This window comes from Crocodylus porosus, unplaced genomic scaffold (genome assembly GCF_001723895.1).
Source record: "Crocodylus porosus isolate Cpor-Errol unplaced genomic scaffold, CroPor_comp1, whole genome shotgun sequence".
NCBI classification, from domain to species: Eukaryota; Metazoa; Chordata; order Crocodylia; family Crocodylidae; genus Crocodylus; species Crocodylus porosus.
Window position 1 is genome coordinate 689140 of NW_017728939.1, and position 18239 is coordinate 707378.

Below are 18239 nucleotides of genomic sequence, written 5' to 3' on the forward strand. Positions count from 1 at the left end.
CCGCACCCGCCGAGCCCTGCGGCATCGCGCGCCCGGCGCTGGCCGGGGCCGCTACTTGTAGCCGGCGGCCTGTTTGTGTTGGACGCGGCCCCGTTTCGACACCGCGCTGGCGTGAAGGCACGGGGCCGCGCTGTTTGCCTTGGCGCCGCCCCAAGCTCTGCGGGCGTGCGGCCGGGGCGGGAAGCGGCCTTGCTTCGTGCCAGCAAGTCACGCCGGTGTGTGCAGGCCGGGGCCCCGTCGAGCGGCACCAGGATCCCCGCTCGAGCACCGGGCTGCCGGCGGTACAGGGAGCGACTCGGGCACGAGCCTTGCACGCGTGCCACCGGGGCTGAACCCACCCTTCAGGCGACAGTCGGGCTGGCAGCAACCGGCCCGGAGCCGGGCCGCGGGCGCCTCTGTGCAGGTCGCCAACATCAAGACTCAGCTGTTGAGAGTTGCCCACCTTGCTGGGGGCATCTGATGGCAGCTGTCTTTCCTGCCCGAGCGCAGCAGGCTGGGCCTGATGATCGGTAAGGCCCCTTCCAGCCCCTGTGAAACTGTGAGAGTGGTCTCCATGTCCAACCACATCAATATGCTCAGCCCGGGTCACCCTTCAGGGGAGAGGGGGACCAGCAACCCCCTGGGCCCTGTGGACAGTGCCATACAGGCCTTGCCGCAGCCATGGTCAGCTTCACGCTCACCCCCAGCCCTGAACACCCCTAGGGATGACTGTACTTAGCAACAGAAATGTAGAGGTGATTGGGTTTCCCATCAATGCTAGCAAAAAAAAAAAAGATTTGGCAAGTTCCTTACTGACATCCAATTCAAATATCCATAAGGTTTGCTTTATACTTATAAATCACTCCTTGTATTTCAGCTCTAGTTCACGTGAAATGAATGCAGCCAGGTTTTCTCCCAACACCAGTTTATTTTCAGTACATTGTCCATACAGATCTGAGAAGGCATCATGCTTGATTTCAGTTACACTTCAATTATACCCATAAAAGATTCATCCTGTGGAAGATGTTTAATCATTTCACCTACCACTATAAAAAGAGTTAAGATACCAAATTTTGTTTAGAGACAGAGATTGAAATTTCAAACAAGGAGATTATCTGATTTAAAATCAGTCAGCAGGTGTCTTCAAAGCTCCCAAGCTAGTTCTGTTAATGTAGCTGCGGAGGACACCAGCTCCCATCTTCCAGCAGTGCACATATCCCGCTTTCCTTTCCCTGGTGCAGTGCTAGCCCCATGCAGCCCAGTCCAAGGCATGTTCCCTGATTATAAAAGTAATGTAAACATGAAGAGTGGCTTCTATTTGTCCACAGAGCCTTACGGACCCCAGCTGCACACTGAATATGGTGATTATCAGAATCCCAAACTCTCCTGCAGCACAAAGACCCCTTGGCAGTGGGTGTCTCTGGCACTTCTAAAGTGCCCTATTACCATATTATTGAGGTGCCATTTATTCAGTTTTTTTCAGTCATCTTGGCTGTAGCTCTCAATTCAACCACCTCTGTAGACACTCCACACTTATTTTTGTTCCTGCTCCCAACTCATCTTGTGTCTACGAGGACACATAGCCTTAAACCACAGCAGCAAATCAACATCTGCAAAGAAGCCCAGCTAAAGATCTCACAGTAAGTCTTAGAAGCCTGACCCTAGTCACAATCCAACAAAAGAACAGGACTAGTGGAAGTCATGGCAAACTTCTTGGTCAGCAGAGGGGTAGAGAAAAAGAGCAGGCCTTCACTCCCATCTAAAATGTTTGGTGGTATGTTGGTGTGTATACCACCAGTCTTTCCTGGCCAGAGTGGCTTAGGTAAGTTAAGCATTTAGATGAGAGAGAATGAATGATTTATTGAGATTCTTTTGGCTTAGTAATTCCAGGCTTCTTTTCAACAGCTGTCACTTTACACCTTTCAGCCTCAGGGTCCAGCCCAATTGCATAGGTAAAACAGATGGGGATACGTAGGGCAGAGTGATCAGTAATCCCTTATCTGGGGACTTCTCCCACTTCACAGTCCCAGAGAATCCCAAGAAGGTCACCTGCACAAAAGGAAAGAAAGAAAAGAAAATATGTTCATGCATTGCTTCAGGCAAAATGCTTTCCCTTTGAATGAGCAGCAGCAGTAGAACTGACATTCCTTAGCAGCCCAGGGACTGAGACTTCAAAACACTCTAGTGGTCTCCATAACTACCCAATTTACCCATGGGCAGATTATAACACAAGGTTATAATCAGTGGCTGAGCATTTGGTTGTGGTTCTTCCTTGGGGACGTTTTACTTCTGGTGGTTGGAAATACTATTTGTTCATTATAAATGGCACAAAATTTGGCATCATCATGTCAGGGTGCTCACTACTGACATCCAGGACACACTCAGCTCCCCTCACACCACAACTGGAACTCTGGGGAGGAAGTGTCCTGATTTATGCTATGGCCAAATAAGCAGCAGCCCTGGCAAGTCCTATCCAGTCTTCCAACTGGGAGGATGACGGCTTAAAACACTGGATGCGCCTCAAGGGCAGAGAGCATATGGCATGGGGAAACAGGGTTCTTTGTGACCTCTCTGAAATTGAAAACCCAAAGGCAGGCTTAATCGATAAAAGCCACATACAATTTTCAAGTTGTACGTGATGGGATCTAAGTTAGCCCTCTGTGCATCAGAGAAGGATCTCCAGAATTCTCTCTCTAGCTTATCTCCCTTACTTTGGTGTCTGAAGATGGAATAGGCGAAGACAGCTTCAGCATGCCATCCCAAGGCCAGTTCAGAAAGATGGCGTAAACAACTGGACCTTTAGACGTGTACCTGAAGGAATACAAGGCATTTCAGAGATCTGAACAGCACCACAGAGGCAGTTGAGTGTTTTGCTTTCTGCACAACTTCCCTGCAGACGTAAAGCATAAGTGTCTCTTAGTGGTTCCCCCCACTTAGTAGCTAGGAAAGTAAGTGACCCTATTACCCACAGTCTATCCATTACGAAGTCCAGCAGTGATCAGTGCCAGACAGACAAAGTCCATGCACGCTCCCTGCGAGTGGGCAGGGTGTTGTAATAATAATGTTCTCATTCCATGCTGCTGTAGTCAGTAGCTGGAATAAAGCTATTTTACAGGTCTCAAGAAATCGATTTATTGCTCAGCATTTCTAGCCTACTCTCCAAAAACAACTTTGTTTGTCCGCACTTTTGTCCTGCTAACATACATATTACGCACTTCCTCCTTTTGAGAAAACACAGCAGTTGAGCAACAAGGCACAAGACCATTATACATCAGCTAGTGCGTACCCAGGTAGTGTGAAATACAACACATTACACAATTAGCACACAGCAGTTTGGAAGCGAGATGTACCCATGCAATACTATGTATAGTTGAACAATCATTCTTGGAAGAAGCTTCAGGCAAAATGAAGGTGGTTTGGTTTTAACTTTTTATTTTTTAAAGGGGCTAATGCTGTTTTAATGCACAGACATTACAGTATTCTCAGTGCACTCTGCTGGGCTGTAGTTCTATACTCTTGAGTAAAGATGACTACAGCTGACCAGTCACCAATGCCTCCCTGCCCCCTCTCAGAACTGCATCCTGGCCCCTCTTTGCATAGGAAGTCACAGCCCAAGAGGAGGGAATGTTCCCATGTGGTGCAAGACACTGCAGCTCTTACCATACATTGTTCATGCTGTTCTCCACCTGCACCCTCCATGGCTTGGATGCATAAATCGCTTCCCCATTAATGCCCAACCACTCTCCAAGGGACAGAAGCCTTTCCTGGAAGACTGGCACAATCACTCCTTCTTTCGTAGGGCCCACGTTGAGAAGATAGTTCCCTCCAAAACTCACGGTCTGCACTAGCTCCTGTGACAGGGACAGGAAGGCAATATCAATTTGATTCACTTCCATCCCTGGCAGAAAATGGAAGATACCAGGATTGCAGCAAGCTGCTCCTTTTATACCTGCTCTCAGGTATAACCAGCACAGAGAATATCAGGAAACATTCTGCCCAGACAACAGAAGTTCAGCAAGGACCTCTGACCCTCCATAACCTTTAACCCCCTCATTTCTGCCTAAGGGCTCTTACTCTGATGATGCTGGATGCATCCATCAGCTCGGCAAGTTGCATGTTGCTTCGATAGCCCCAGGACCTTTTGTCAACAGAAGAGCACATCTCCCACTTGTGATCCGGCAGGGTGCCTGGCTTGTATTTGTCAGCACAGTTGTAGAAGCCACCATGATGGCAGGAGCAGTTCTTCCCCCAGCGGTCATTCACCACAACTGTATCCTACAATGGAGCGTACGGTTAAGAGAAGACTCTGTCTCAGACCCTTAATACTTCTGCTGTAACACCTGTTCTCAAGAAGTAAACTGGTTTCGGTTCTGCATTGTTTGGCGACTGGGATCTTTACACACTAAGAAGCAGAGTTGCTTTTATGAGTGAAATACTGTAGATGCCCCTGTTCCAAACACTTCATGTTTGGGATAAGTCAAATCGATTTGATTTGGATACAGCTGATATTAGAAGCTGCCCAATTTTTCCCCAAAACTAGTGGAAAGACCAGAAGAGACAAAGGAAACGCTGACAGCAGTACCTTGACGGGACTGTCATTATAAAGCCATGCAAGGAAAGAGGTCGAATTCCAGTACGTGTCCGGAGCCTCCCAGTCTCCATCTGACCAAATCAAATCTGGCTTGTACCTAAGAGACAGAAGGAGGACACTAGAAAAAGGTAACATTCCTCCTTTCTTCTACTTCCAGTTTAGCCCAGAGTAATGACCACTACAAAATGGGATTTCCCCTTTGGGTGTAAGGAGTGAAAACAAAGGTAGTCAAAGTTTTTCTTGCTGTACGACATAACTTGAGAAACGTGTCCCAAGTGAAACACATTCAACCTGAGGGCAGTTCTTGTAGCAGTGTGGGTGTGTGAGCACTGCTCATAAATTGGCCTGCATTCTTGCAAGAAAAGGCAATTAATAGAAGCTGTAGCTCAAAGGCAAGGATAAAATGCATCCCACACAGGGGAGAATGGCCAGTAGATAATGTCAAATAACACGTTTTCAGGGCACAGGTGTGCTAGAGCATGGACTCACAGCGTGCAAGCTACCCAACTGCCTGAGCGGAGCCTCTTCATCCACATGCATAGAAAGTAGCTTCATATGCTTTCAAAACTACCCCACAGGCATGTTTCGAGTCAGCAGCTGCTAACAGCCTACTGCACTGCAACTTTCTCATTTACACAAGACCACAAGTAAAGCTACCCTTGGACCACTGACAGAGACCTGCCTTGTCGACAGAAGGCAAAAATTAAGTTTTATCCTCCATTCCCCCCTTATCCCCCACTTCAGAATAAAATGAGACATGTTCTGGGACTGTAAGGATTGAAGCTCTTACCGTAAGACAAGATCATAAAGCTCTGGCATAGTCTTCTGAAAGACAAAATTCTGTGTCTTGAAGCCATTTTTTTTATCATCTAAATAGAGTGGATGAAACCACTCTAAGAGGGAATGGTACAGTCCGTAGTATATTTTCCTTAAAGATTAAAGAAAGGGACAAAAAGTTAGGTTTACCAAAAAGTACCAGTTTGAGAAGAAAACTTGCTGCGTATTCACTTCACTGCACTTTTAAGGCATGCAGTACCAGAGGGAGGAACTGAGATAAGAATATATTATTGTAGCACTCATGAATGACAGTGTCTAAAGCAGAATCAGTCATGAATCTTAAAGATACTTCATAAAAGGTGGACACATTTGCTGTCCCCCGTCAACACGCAGCAGAGAGGTCGAGCGACTTGCCCAAGGTCATAAAGTATTAGTAGTAAAATCAGAGACCTATCCCAGGGTGTCAGACTCCCAGCTCCACCCTGCTCAGTAAACCTTAAATCCACCCTGTACAAGCATGTCATGTCAATTTTTATTGTGCATGAGGAAACAGTAGGAGATTACACATTTACAGGATATTCTCTAGTTCACAGGCAAAGCCATTTTTGCCATTAGGTATATGACTTCCAAGAGTTTATGAATGAGAAGCAGGAGTGGCCAATGGACTGCTAATTTAAGATGGTGGTTCTCAAGATATGAAATGTAAGAACTCCACTAGTATTTACCACATCAGTGCCATACCTGTCTCTGAGAGCCTGTCCCAGTTCCTCTACTAGGTCTCGATGGGGCCCAGTATCTACTGAATTCCAGTTCCAGGACACAGGCGACCCCCAGTTTGTGAAGCCTTCATGATGTTTTGTGGTCAGCACCACATACCTGCCAAAAACAAAAGGCACTTCATCAGAGGGAAACAGAATGTGTCCAAGTTACACTAAGTCTCCGGGACAAGAGCAGGGCTAGGAAAGCAAAGGGCATGGGAAGGTGGCATGAGGAGGAGCCTTCTTATATTTCCCTCTTTTCTGGAGTCCTTTTCAATTAATATTTTAGTGCCAGTGATGAGTGACAGATTAAGAGGCCTGGTCCAACAGTAAGAGCAAAAGCAGCCTCAATCTAGCAGCTGTCTGAGAGCAGAGGGAAAGCCTTCAAGTGAAGGACAGCCGTGCCGTCAAGGTGGCATCCCTCAGCAGCACTGAGGCTGCTGTAGTGACCCATTACTTTGAAGCCACTGCCTGGGCAATAAGCATCTAAGCTTGAACCACTAAAACACCGAAGAGATTCAGCTACACTTGCCCTGGAGACTTTTACCAAACACATCAAGCCACCCGGGTACAAGCCTGAAGTCCCACTACCGCAGACAGGAACCACGCGGCAGTAAGTAAGGAAGCAGCGAACTCAGCAGTCACCTGATACCCAGTTGGAGCAAGTAAAGGAACCCGTTTCTGTTGCTTCAATGGCCAGGAAATAACAACCCCAAACTCATTCCCTGGGAACGAGGCTCTTCCCTCCAGGGGCCGAGATCCGGGCGAACCCAAGCAGGAGGCGCCCTGCAAGCCGCGACCCCCTGCCTGTGGCCAGGACGTGTGGAGGAAGCGCTGGGTGCACATGGCCCTCGTGTCGCGCGGCTGTGCACAGCGGCGCCAGCACCCCGCAAACCCCCACCCTCCTCACCCCACACAGGCCTGGGTGCCCGGTGCTGCCCCCACAGCCCCGGCATCTCCTCCACCGCCCCCCGCAACCCCACCACTTCCTAACAGGGGCCCAGCAGAGCCTGCCCTTGCACAGGGCCCGTGATCCCTGCTCCTGCCAGCACCCCCACAGGGGCTCGATGACACCTCCCCCCCCACGGTAGTGGTACGCCCAGGCGCCGGCCCCCCCCCGGGGGTAGTGGTACGGGCCCGGGCCCCCGCGCCGTGGTCGGGCCGCACCTGGCGCCCGCGAGCTGGAAGAGGCGCGCCCAGTCGCGCGGCTGGAAGTCGCGGGCGGTGAAGAGCGGCGCAAAGTCGGCGTAGGTGGTGCCGGGCAGGTAGCGCTGCGCCACGAAGCGCTCGTAGTCGGCGCGGCCCTCGCCCCGCCAGTGCCACCAGAACCACTCGGAGCCCCAGGCCGGCACGGCGAACACGCCCCAGTGCACGAACACGCCCACCTTGGCCTCGTCGAACCAGGCGGGCAGCGGCCGCGCGTCCAGGCTGGCCCAGTCCGCGCTGTAGGGGGGCCCGCCCGCCGCCCCGGCCGCCAGCGCCAGCAGCGCCAGCGCCCCGCAGCTCAGCGCCATGGCGGGCCGCTCACAGTGTCACGGGAGCCTCGCCGGCCACCGTCGCGCGGCGCGTGTAGGGGGGGCTGCCGCCGAGGTTACTTGGGCGCCCGTCACGTGATGCGCACGAGGGGCGGAGCCCGGCGCCGTCGCGACCATGTGGAGTGCGGGCGAAGGAGCGCTTTTTGTGACGTTTAATGCTCGTTAGACTAGTGCGCATTAGCAAGGTTTTGGCCAGCTACACTAATACGCAGCAGCCATTAAGCTGCTCGTGAAGACGCCTGCGCTGGAGTGAGGTCCCAGACCCCGCAGGAGCTGGCAGCACTTTGTGCCGCGGCTAGACCGGGTGTGCCTGGAGGCGGGAGTTTTCCAATCAAGAAGAAAGGAGAGCAGCCCAGTTGTTAACATTTTAATGACAAAGCAGCCATCTAACGAGCAGCGCCTGCGTCCCTTGGGTGCTGACACCGGTGCAGCGCAGCACGGTCCTGGCGATGGTGTATTCTGCTGCTGGATCTACTCCAGAGGTTTTTTCAAGGCACCAGGAATGTCTTCTGGCCTTGCTGTGTCGAGTTTAGGTAGCCAGTTGCTGAATAAATAAGATATTCGTTGGCGTGATGATAGATTCAGGTTGCAGTCTGCAAGCTGAACACAACAGAAAGATGTGCAGCGTGTAACTACAGCGGTCCGTCCTACTACAGGCTTGTGTGCAGGTAGTGGGTGCATTTCCATGCCAGTGGGATGATGAGGTCACTTATTAACAGGCTTCACATGTTGACATCCCTCTCCAAGCTCCCACAGACTTGAGAGACTGTTGTGCTATGAATATACAGCACCCGGGGTGCAGATACAGTGCTAGCGAAAAGCAGGTGTGGCTGTGGCAAAGTGCTGCGCAGTTGGGCACATATTGACTGGTGCTTGTGCAACTTTGCTTGGGTCCAGTGTATTTGCTGTTATAGAAATAATGGTACAAAGTTACCCTCTTCTCAGTGGCAGCTGATGACAGAACAAGGAGCGATGGTCTCAAGTTGCAGCAAGGGAAGTTGAGGTTAGACATTAGGAAAAACTCTTTCACTAGGAGGGTAGTAAAGCCCTGGAACAGGTCCCCCAGAGAGGTTGGGGAATCACCATCATTAAAAGGTTTTTAAGACCTGGGTAGACACAGCCTTGGCTGGGATGATGTAGTTGGGGGTGGTCCTGCTTTGAGGACTAGATGTGACCTCTTGTGGTCCCTTCCAACCCTCATTTTCTGTGATTACTACCAGTTCAAAACCTGGCTGTATCGTGTCTGGCATTTCTGAACAAAGCAGTCTAGTGCTTTCTTAAAATAGCTCTAACAAGAGTGCCAACCTGAGAGCTAAACTCCTTTGGTGCAAACCCAATGCAATGGGTGGAATATGTCTTATTAGTTTGATGAGTAGCAAACATACTCGGTTTTCTCTTTTGTAAAGATGTTTGGCACACAAAGTTTCTGGACATGCAAGAAAAGTCCCAAACAGTACAGCCTTGATCCTGCAAAGTGCTCAACTGCTGCTCGGATTAATGGGAGTGCAGGTCTCTCATGGACTGTCAGAGGTGCTTAGTCCCTGGGAGGACTGAACCCTAACTGCATACAAAATATTACAGTCCTAGCATCACAGTGGCTTATATAATATCTCAACTGGCCCTAGGTTAGTAATGAGGTGTATATGGCAATAGGATTTGTTGTAACACTGTGAAGGGGAAGATCTTTGTCAAGTACTCGGTGTCTGAGGTCACTGTCAAGGGTGTCATGTAGGTTGAAGCACATTTTGCCTGGACCAGAATTAAGCTTTAAGAAACACCCATAGAAATAGGATCTATAAATAAACACTGGGGAAAAAGGAGTTATGCAAGTTGCAAGGCCGAATGGAAAGACAGAACGGTGAAGGATAGGAAAGGGCGATCCTGAACCTGGAACGGTCATTCAGGTATTTGACAGTTGCATGAAACTGTCAAGACAGCTATGAAACAAAGCATGACAAAAAGATGCCAAGGGAGCTGACAATCAAGATCTTCCTGGTAATGGCCTTGTCTGTGTTACTATACAGAGTGGAAACAGGCAATGGGAAGGAAGGATAAGCAGGTAATTGAGCAAGCAGATGAGCGTGAGGAGGTGAACGCTGGGTATTTTGTGCAGAGATCAGTACAGACATATGACATTGGGAAATGACTGTAGGTGAGGTGGGGATAGCCAGGGCATCCCTTGCATAGTGAAGAAGAGTGATGGAGACAAAAAGGGAGGAAGAAAAGAGAAAGGCCAAGGCTGAGAGGGACAGAAAGACATGAATGAAGTGGGATAAGAACTGAAGATGCCAGTGATCGGACTAGAGAAGAGAGGTGTGAATGGCTGATCCTGCAGTTGAGTGGTACTACAGGCTGAACAAGAGAGCAAATTAAGTTTTAAGGAGGTAAGGAAATCAGACTGCAAGATTATATTAAGGACATCAGTGCCTAGCACAGCTGAGAAGTCAGGGACAGTTGCCCTAATATACTGCAAACTGCTATTTTAGGTGATTGTCCAATTTATGCATCCATTTCGGAATGGAGTTTGTAGAGTACCCATTACTGCAACCTCTCTGGTGGCACCTGCCCTGGGATGTCAACAGCAGAGCAGGTCCTGCCTTTGCTACGGCGGGTATATCTGCTCTCTGTGGTGGCAGACATGTATTTTACTTGCTGTGAACAGCCCCATGAACAACCATCTGCAAATGTTAACTATTAAGTTCCCAGCCTGCTGGCGCCACTGCCCACACTAGTCATTTGGTCACTCGTTCTCTTGGGATCCTCCTCTGAAAAGCAGCATTAGATTTTCTTCATTTTAAAAGAAAAAAAAAGGCAACCCAAATTCCATATTTTTCATCCATCAGAGCTCAGACTTGGGCTGTGGCCAATCGGTGCTGCACCCAGCGTCTTCACAGACAGTTCCTATTGTGGACAACTTTTGAGTGCTGTCTACTTCCTGGTTGCTCCCTGGGATCTTCAGCTTCTTCCTGCACCACGAACAGGCATTCCTCAAGGAAGAGCGCAGCTCCCTGCTCCGGAGGGCATAGACAATGGGATTCACCATGGAGTTCACCAGGCAGAGGGTGCTGCAGAAAGCAAACACCTTCTTGATGTGATTATTTAAGCTGACAAAAATACTGTACATCATCAGAGCCAGCATGGGGGACCAGCACACCATGAGAACGGTAAGGACGATAGCTAATGTCTTAGCAAGGGTTACGTCCAGCCTCATCTTGGCATTCTGCTGCACAGCCTGTGTTTGGCGCTTCTCCATGTACGCTGTATGTTTGTGAGCCTTCCACAGCACATGCATGTAGGCATAGATGATGCACACAAGCAGAATCATCACCAGGGAAATCCAACTGGACAGATACTTGTCATCAAGAAAGGGGAACAGTTCTGAGCAGGTTGAGTTTAGGGTGCAGCAGTTCCATCCCATGAGAGGCAGGAAGGCAATGACCATGGTAGTCATCCACAGCACAGCCAGAGCCACCAAAGCCTTCTTCCTTGTGATGATGATCTTGTATTCCGACGGCTTGCAGATACAGACATATCGGTCCAATGCCATCAGCAGCAAGCTGCCCAGGGAAGCTGTGAAGGCTGTGTTGACTGCTCCAAGTTTCAGCAAGAAGATGTCTCTGGAGTCAGTCACTTCGAAAACGTGGAATCGAATAAAACTGCCAACAAAGTTAATGCTGGCCAAGAGATCAGCTAGGGCCAGGCTGCTGATGAAGACATAGGAAGGTTTTCTCCTGATCTTAATGGAGGAAAATATCAAATACAACACCAAAGAGTTCTCAAAAATGCACACAGTCCCAAAGAAGCAGCACAGCACAGTGATACCTATTTTCTGAGCTGGAGTACTAAGGACCATGAAGCAGTCCATGGACATGGTGTTTGAGCTGCATGTGGAGACATTTTCATTTTCGTTCATGCTACATATCTCCATTGCGATTCTCCAGGACTCAGAAGCTTTCCAAGCAGCAGGGGTTTTCTTGGCAATTCTTCAGAGGCTACTCTGAAAAAAAAAAATGTAGGGGAGGGGGGGATAAGTGACCTGAAAACTCAGCACACAGAGCAGCAAACACACCTCAAGGAACATTTTAAAACAATTGTTTTTTTTCTCCCCTGTAAAAAACAGGGGGTTGGAAATGGGTTGGGGATTTATCTCCAAGCTGTCATTTCAAATACTGCCTGCCTGGCTATGGTGAGTTGTTCCATTGACTTCAGAGGGGCAACCCAGTGTGATGTGGGGAAGAGGATTTCATTTCAAGTCGGTAGAAACCTAAAGCTGTTCTCTCCTGGTCATTTAGCTTGTGACCCCTGTGTGAAATGAGTGGATAATTTCAGGATGACTGTATTTCCTCGGTCTCAAAACAGGACATTTTGCTGCCTCCCTGACTCTCTTGCTCTCTGGCACACTCAGCTGTCTGAACTTGTTTCAGCTGAGTGCATCACAAGGCAGGAGTGGGGGGTGAGGGAGCTCTGCCAGCCCCTGGCATCCCCCTGAAAACAGGATAGAAGTGATTATTTGACTGAACTGACAGGATGCCAGAGACAGATGTTTAGAAAGTGACTGTCCTAGGAAAAACGAGACATATGGTCACCCTCAATTTGAGGCAATGGCTCATAAATGATGGATCAACTCTCACCACTAATTGATGCCCATTAATCTCAGTGGAGGCCGAGTGGTCAGTTTTAGGTATGGCTAGAGGGCAGTATTAACAAAGCTGCTTGTTTTACAGGTCCCCTATTTTCACGTACCAGACTATAAGCTGTGTAAAAGACAGTGCGGCCAGCCCCAACCACTCAAACCTTAAGATTGTTAAAAATACTAATTTTGCTTGTCTGCGTTTTGATTTGCATTCTGGTGCTTACCTCTGTAGAGCGCACACAGCTTGTGGTTTCAGTTGTTTGTCTGTGATCATGAGAAACAACTGAAAACTCACCATAAAAATTAAAACAAGTACTCTCAGATGAAAACATCATCCCAGGACCTGGGGTTTCAGAGACAACACCAATGTATGCTGAGGCTTGTGAGAGATGTCCTGTCTTTCCCTCTTTTTCTCACCCAAGTGTTCAAGCGTTTCCCAAATATTTTAAAGTAATGACTCTGCTTTCCTCCTTTGCAGGCTGTAGGAAAAACGGGATGATTATCAAATAGGTAATTTCCGCTGCTGGGGTGGAATATGGAAGCTTTGTAACAGCTCACAGCAGCACAACACAGCAATCTAGTACAAAGAGTAACTTCCCCCGTGAAACTGTCAGAGGATTTTAAGCAGGTAGATTGATTTGAGCTGGAACATGGGTAGCATCCTAGGGCAGACAGCCTGGTTCCTCTTTTCACCAGTTCTGAGAGCTCCTTTAATGACTACAAGGGATCAGGACCTGCATTTTATATGAAAACTGTTTTAAACCTTCCCAACATGCTAGTCCAGTGCCTGGGACTTCGTCCAGCTATTTGGGAGCCACTAGGTAGATCTTGAAATATTTAATCTTCACTAAGAATATTTTGGGCACATGAAGAAGTCTGATTTTTTTTTCCCCTGCCCATTATGGTTTTGTAACGGTTGCTCGCATTAAAATTGTATTGCTTTTCGGGTAATCCCTTGTGCTGAAAATGAATTATAAATGCTTCAGATTTTCTGTTCAGTTCATTTCATCCTTGGCACTTTACATGCTGCACAAACAAAAGCTTTTAAGTCCGTTTTAATGTCAGAGCCCTGCAAACGCATTGTTAACGAAACCTGGAGAAACCTTCCTGTGTCTTCCATGCAGTGGTCACAATCTCACAATCAGCACAACAGACCGTTGTGCCCTGGACAACCACCTGTGACATCTGCACATGAATCTGCTAGGACCAGGCTCAGCGGTTCTCAGCAGCCCTCCTTCCTGCAGATAATGGAAAGTTTTGATCAGGAGATTTCATGGAGAGCTGAGGCATGGAGTCTTCCTATCACCAGAGCAAGCAGGATGTTGTGATAGCTAAGTTGGATGGGCTATAGTCCATCCAATTAGTGCACTGGCGCACCCGAATCTAAGCCCAGGCAAATGCCACGCTTAAGTCCACTTAAGGATTTTTACCCATGCCCCCTGATGGCAGAACATGCAATTTGTTTAGGCTTCAATTGCTTTGAATGATCTGTAGTACCATCTGTTTGCTGTGAGGTCAGGCCTTTGGTCATTGCCCATCCACCTTACGTTGGAAATTTTTACTCCTATCTATACTGCTAAAAGCAAGGGCATGCAATGCCAGCAAACACCCACAGACAGCCCAGGGGCTGGCACGTCTGAGTGCTCTTGTCCTGGCTAGCTGGAGATGTTTTAGTCTCTCCCTGATCTCAGAAGTATGTGTGCAGAGGGGGACTCACCCTTGTGCTGCTTTGAGGATGCAGGACTCCAGCCTGCAAAGCTGTCGCTCCCCCACTTTACAGCAGCATTAAATGTAGGCTATGTAAAATACGCAAGAACTCAGCGGGGTGAGGGGAAGTGTGTGCATGTGTCTAATGTGCACTTGCTGATATGATATGCAGGCGTGAGAGAGTTCCAAGAAGGCGTCTTTATGTATGGTACACAAAGTTCAAAGAGAACTGCTATATCTCCCCCTTTCCTGTGCGGTGTTTCGTGAAAACAGATTGTGTGAATTTCTCAGCTTGCCTGTAGCCTCTTGATTTCAGGTTACAATGATATCAGAGATGCATAAGCTTTCATAAGCAGAAGCTTTCTCCTGTGGTTCTTCCACTCTTAGGATAGGCCCAGTCATACATATCCACTGAGCTCACCCAGCACATCCAGCTGAGTATGGGCACCTGTGGAGCAGTGACCAGTGGTGCAAAGAGTGATCAAAAACAGTCCTCTTTAAACTGCAGCATTGCTTCTTTAGCAGTAGGAACAGAGCAGCAGAAACCCCTAGTTTGCATAGACACTTGTTTTACCTGGGATGGTGACCTAGGAAGACCGAGATACTTCAGAATCCCCACTGGGTTCTTGGGTTCGGACTCTTGTAGCTGCTGCCCTCCTTGCTCCTGTCCTCAAACCTACTACTATTCTTTGTTCCCTCCATTCCTGAGCCCTTTTCTTTCCTGGCCAAAACCTGTTTTGTGCGTAGGCAAAATAATCAAACTGACTGTCCCTGTCCGTAAATGACTCTTCAATGTTTAGTGAGCATTTGTCATCTTGGGTCATTCTTCTGCTTTCTGCTAGGTTTCCCAGGCACAACTCAGCTGGTTAAGTCAAGATGGACATGCATAAAACATGCATGAATGGAACACGGTTAGAGACGGGAAGCTAGTTTAGCTGGCCTCATGCTAGCAAAGTAGAGTGAAGAGACTTTCCCAGAGGCATTCTTAATGCACAGTAAGTGTCCACACAGGGCATCAGTGTGTAGTAGGTAGTGCGCTGTAAATTCACACCATCTCTTACTGTGCATTTACCTCCTGTGTAGACCAGGCCCAGTAGAAAGATAGCTCCTTAATTAGGATCTATGGGCAGGAAGCAGTTTGATGTAATGCATTTAATAGGCTCTAAATCTTGTTCACAGGAAGACTGCAGAGCTGTGGGGCTAAGCGAGCTATTAAAGGAATTTTAAATGTCTGCCTGGAGCAGCATGCAAGGACGCTACAGCCCTATAATAAAGACATTAACATTTAAAGATGTCTCCCTGCATGGATGGGCTGCACACAGAACAGTTGTACCTGTCAATAACCATCTACAATGGATAAAAGGCTGCCGCATATGCTAGGGCCCCAGGGGGATTCAGGGGGACCCACAAGGGATAAGCATTGGGTGCTGCCTAAACCCAAGGCCTGCTCAGTACAAATACCAAAGTCCTTGGCAGAGGTTTCCTTGAGAAAGGAACCAGTGTTGGTGTCATTTAAGTACCTGGGATAAACTTTCCATTGTAACTTTTGTGGCTTGCTTCTGTGGGCCATCAGATCTTAGTAAAAACCCTCTGCACAAAACCCCAGAGTATCCCAAACTGCGGGGCAAATGGGATGAGATGGAAGGAGAGATGAGCCCAAGTTATGGGCCAGAGATGAACAGAACCATGTCCTCAAAAGCCAGAACTGCTGACCCCTGAACTTTCTGGGGGACTGAAATGGTCCTGATCACATCAGCCTCTTGAACCCCCTCCAGACCCTACTAAGCAAGGACAACGTTTCTAATACTACTAATATTAATATTTCTAGCACAAGAAGCATAGTCCCCAGAACAGGAAACCTGAATCTATTTCTTCATCTGAGAGTCAAATGTTTAGAAACTTCCCTTTCTGCTGCGGTTTGGCTCACACTATAAAGTTCTGCCAGCACAGCTGCTTTGGCTAAGAGCGTGAGTTCTAGCTGACCTAGGTATGCGGGTAAAAAAAAAGAAAAGTAGTGGAGTATTTGGGGGGGCCTCAGTTCATGTTATGTATGGAAATGTTGTAGATAAGCTAACAGAAAAAGTCCTGTGAGCAAGAGGAGTAGTTAACAGAGCTGTGCCAACAGACCCCAGGGTTTACACACACCATCATACCATGGTGTGTTTCTGGGGTGGTAACATTTCTTTGTGCTTCCACAAGCACCGCTGTGTGGGTAAGTTTATCACAGTGTCGGGCAGACAGTTGTGGGAAAGACAGAGCCAACTTCTCAGCTGGCTGTGGCACAGTGCTCTGAGGAGAAGTCAGCAGACAACTTGCTAGAAGAACAATTCTCCTGCTCGCTTGAGCTTTCAGCCAGATGGGCTTTTGAGGAACTTGGTCCTGCATAACTTGAGGGCCTGTAGATAGGAAACGCAGGTTTTGCCCCATGGTTGCCAAATCCAGTCCAAGGGCTTGCCGCCACTAGGGAGCCTTTTTCCCTGGATAACTCCTTAGTGGATACATGGTATATGCTGTCAGAAGTGGTTGCTGTCGTAGACTGGCCAGGAGACATCTTTTTGCATAGCGATGTAGGCCCGGCCAGAAACTATCACTAGTACATAAATATCATGGTGATGGGTGCATGGCCAGAGACATGATTCTACATAGAGGCAGAGGGATGGATAGATCAATCAGTTGATCAATGGATTGATCAGTCAATGTCCTAAGTGTAATACACTGGTTATTCCAGTTCTTTATGGATAACTTTCCTTAAGGACATGGCAACAATCACCATCACTATCTCATCCTGTTGATATAGCTCTAAACTCCAGAATATCCAACAAGTTGAATCCAGGCAATCAAAATTTGAGTTTCAGCAGAGTGGAAAATATCTAGAACAGAAAATGATTGCATGCTGGAAGGACTGGCTGTGCTTTTATCACCAGGCCCCATCCTCACCCTTCCCTCCCAAAAAAACAAAACAAGCCAACAACCTGCAACTCCAACTAACCTACATATTCTTTGAAGAGAGGACATGTCCAAAGATGTGAAACCTCAGAAAATCAACTGTTGCAACAACTAGCAAAATACCAGAAAAGCAGACCAGACTTAAAAGCCCACTGGGGGGTGAGTGGGTTAAACCAAATTTATTTCAGGCTGCTGATGACCTGCTAGACGTTTCACATGTTCATGCCTGGCTGCTCTGTGGTTTCCTTCAGTGACCGTTGCAGACAGAAGACAAGAAGCCAGGAAGAAAAGCAGCAGAAAAGGGCTCAGAAACCTTTGTCCACAGAGCACTGTAGTGGTGAGGAGGGTTTTATAGTTTCCATCCCCAGAATAATTCCATTTGTTGCCTTTGTCCCTTCTTCCCCTGTTACACCAAAGCCTATTGCCACTGCTTTGGTTGCAGCACAGCCCAGGTGCTGGGTTGAGTTGTATGCAAGCCATGTGACCTAGACAAATTTCAAAGTGACTTAGACAAATTGGAGGACTGGGCCAAAAGGAATCTCATTAGGTTCAACAAGGACAAGTACGAAGTCCTGCACCTAGGATGGAGCAATCCCCTGTACTGGGACGGGCTGGAGCTGACTGGCTGGGCAGCAGCTCTGCAGGAAAGGACTTGGGGGTGGCAGTGGGCAATAAGCTGAATATAAGCCAGCAGTGTGTCCTTGTAGCCAAGAAGGCTAATGGCATCCTGGGCTGCATTGCTAAGAGTGTTGCCAGTAGGTCAAGGGAAGTGATTCTTCTCTTCTACTCAGCACTGGTGAGGCTGCATCTGGAGTCCTGTGTCCTGTTTTGGGCTCCCCACTACAGAAAAGAGGTGGCCAAATTGGAGAGAGTCCAGCGGAGGGCTACAAAAATGGTACAGGGGCTGGGGCGCACAACTTGTGAGGAGCGACTGAGGGAACTGGTCTTATTTAATCTAGAGAAGAAGAGACTGAGAGGGGATTTAATAGCAGCCTTCAACTCCCTGCAGGGGGGTTGCAAAGAGGATGGAGCTGGACTGTTCTCAATGGTGGCAGATGACAGAACAAGGAGCAACAAGCTCAAGCTGCAGCAAGGGAAGTTGAGGTTAGATATTAGGAAACATTTTCTCACTAGGAGGGTAGTAAACACTGGAACAGGTCACCCAGAGAGGTGGTGGACTCTCCATCCGTGGAGGTTTTTAAGGCCTGGCTAGATAAAGCCAGTGGGGTCCCTCAAGGCTCTGTCCTGGGACCCATACTGTTCAACATCTTCATTAACGATGTGGACATTGGAGTCAGGAGTGGACTGGCCAA

At 48.3% G+C, this 18239-nt stretch overlaps 2 protein-coding genes and 1 long non-coding RNA gene across 3 annotated transcripts in view; 1 reads left to right on the plus strand and 2 right to left on the minus strand.

Moving 5' to 3' along the window:
* LOC109318383 overlaps window positions 1-13271 on the plus strand; it is a 13560-nt gene extending 289 nt beyond the window's left edge. The window contains exon 2 of the long non-coding RNA XR_002103237.1: window positions 12752-13271. This is a non-coding gene — a long non-coding RNA (uncharacterized LOC109318383). The remainder of the gene's footprint in view (window positions 1-12751) is intronic.
* Window positions 970-7634, minus strand: FUCA1 (fucosidase, alpha-L- 1, tissue). The gene is made up of 8 exons (XM_019547597.1): window positions 7273-7634; window positions 6089-6223; window positions 5361-5498; window positions 4562-4667; window positions 4054-4254; window positions 3640-3830; window positions 2691-2790; window positions 970-2028 (listed from the first exon to the last, which is right to left on the minus strand). The coding sequence occupies exons 1-8, from the start codon at window positions 7617-7619 to the stop codon at window positions 1888-1890; spliced, it is 1359 nt and encodes a 452-aa protein (XP_019403142.1). The 5' UTR covers window positions 7620-7634; the 3' UTR covers window positions 970-1887.
* CNR2 (cannabinoid receptor 2) overlaps window positions 7872-18239 on the minus strand; it is a 15819-nt gene continuing 5451 nt past the window's right edge. Inside the window, exon 2 of the mRNA XM_019547598.1 lies at window positions 7872-11637. Coding sequence (XP_019403143.1) covers window positions 10480-11568 — 1089 coding nt within the window. The 5' untranslated portion in view covers window positions 11569-11637 and the 3' untranslated portion in view covers window positions 7872-10479. The remainder of the gene's footprint in view (window positions 11638-18239) is intronic.

Coding starts and splice junctions, on each gene's coding strand:
- FUCA1 (XM_019547597.1), bottom strand. CDS start 7,619: ATGGCGCTGAGCTGCGGGGCGCTGGCGCTGCTGGCGCTGGCGGCCGGG. Junction 6,224..7,272: donor TTCCAGCTCGCGGGCGCCAG/GTGCGGCCCGAC, acceptor TGTTTTTGGCAG/GTATGTGGTGCTGACCACAA. Junction 4,668..5,360: donor CTTTATGATCTTGTCTTACG/GTAAGAGCTTCA, acceptor TCTGTCTCTTAG/GTACAAGCCAGATTTGATTT.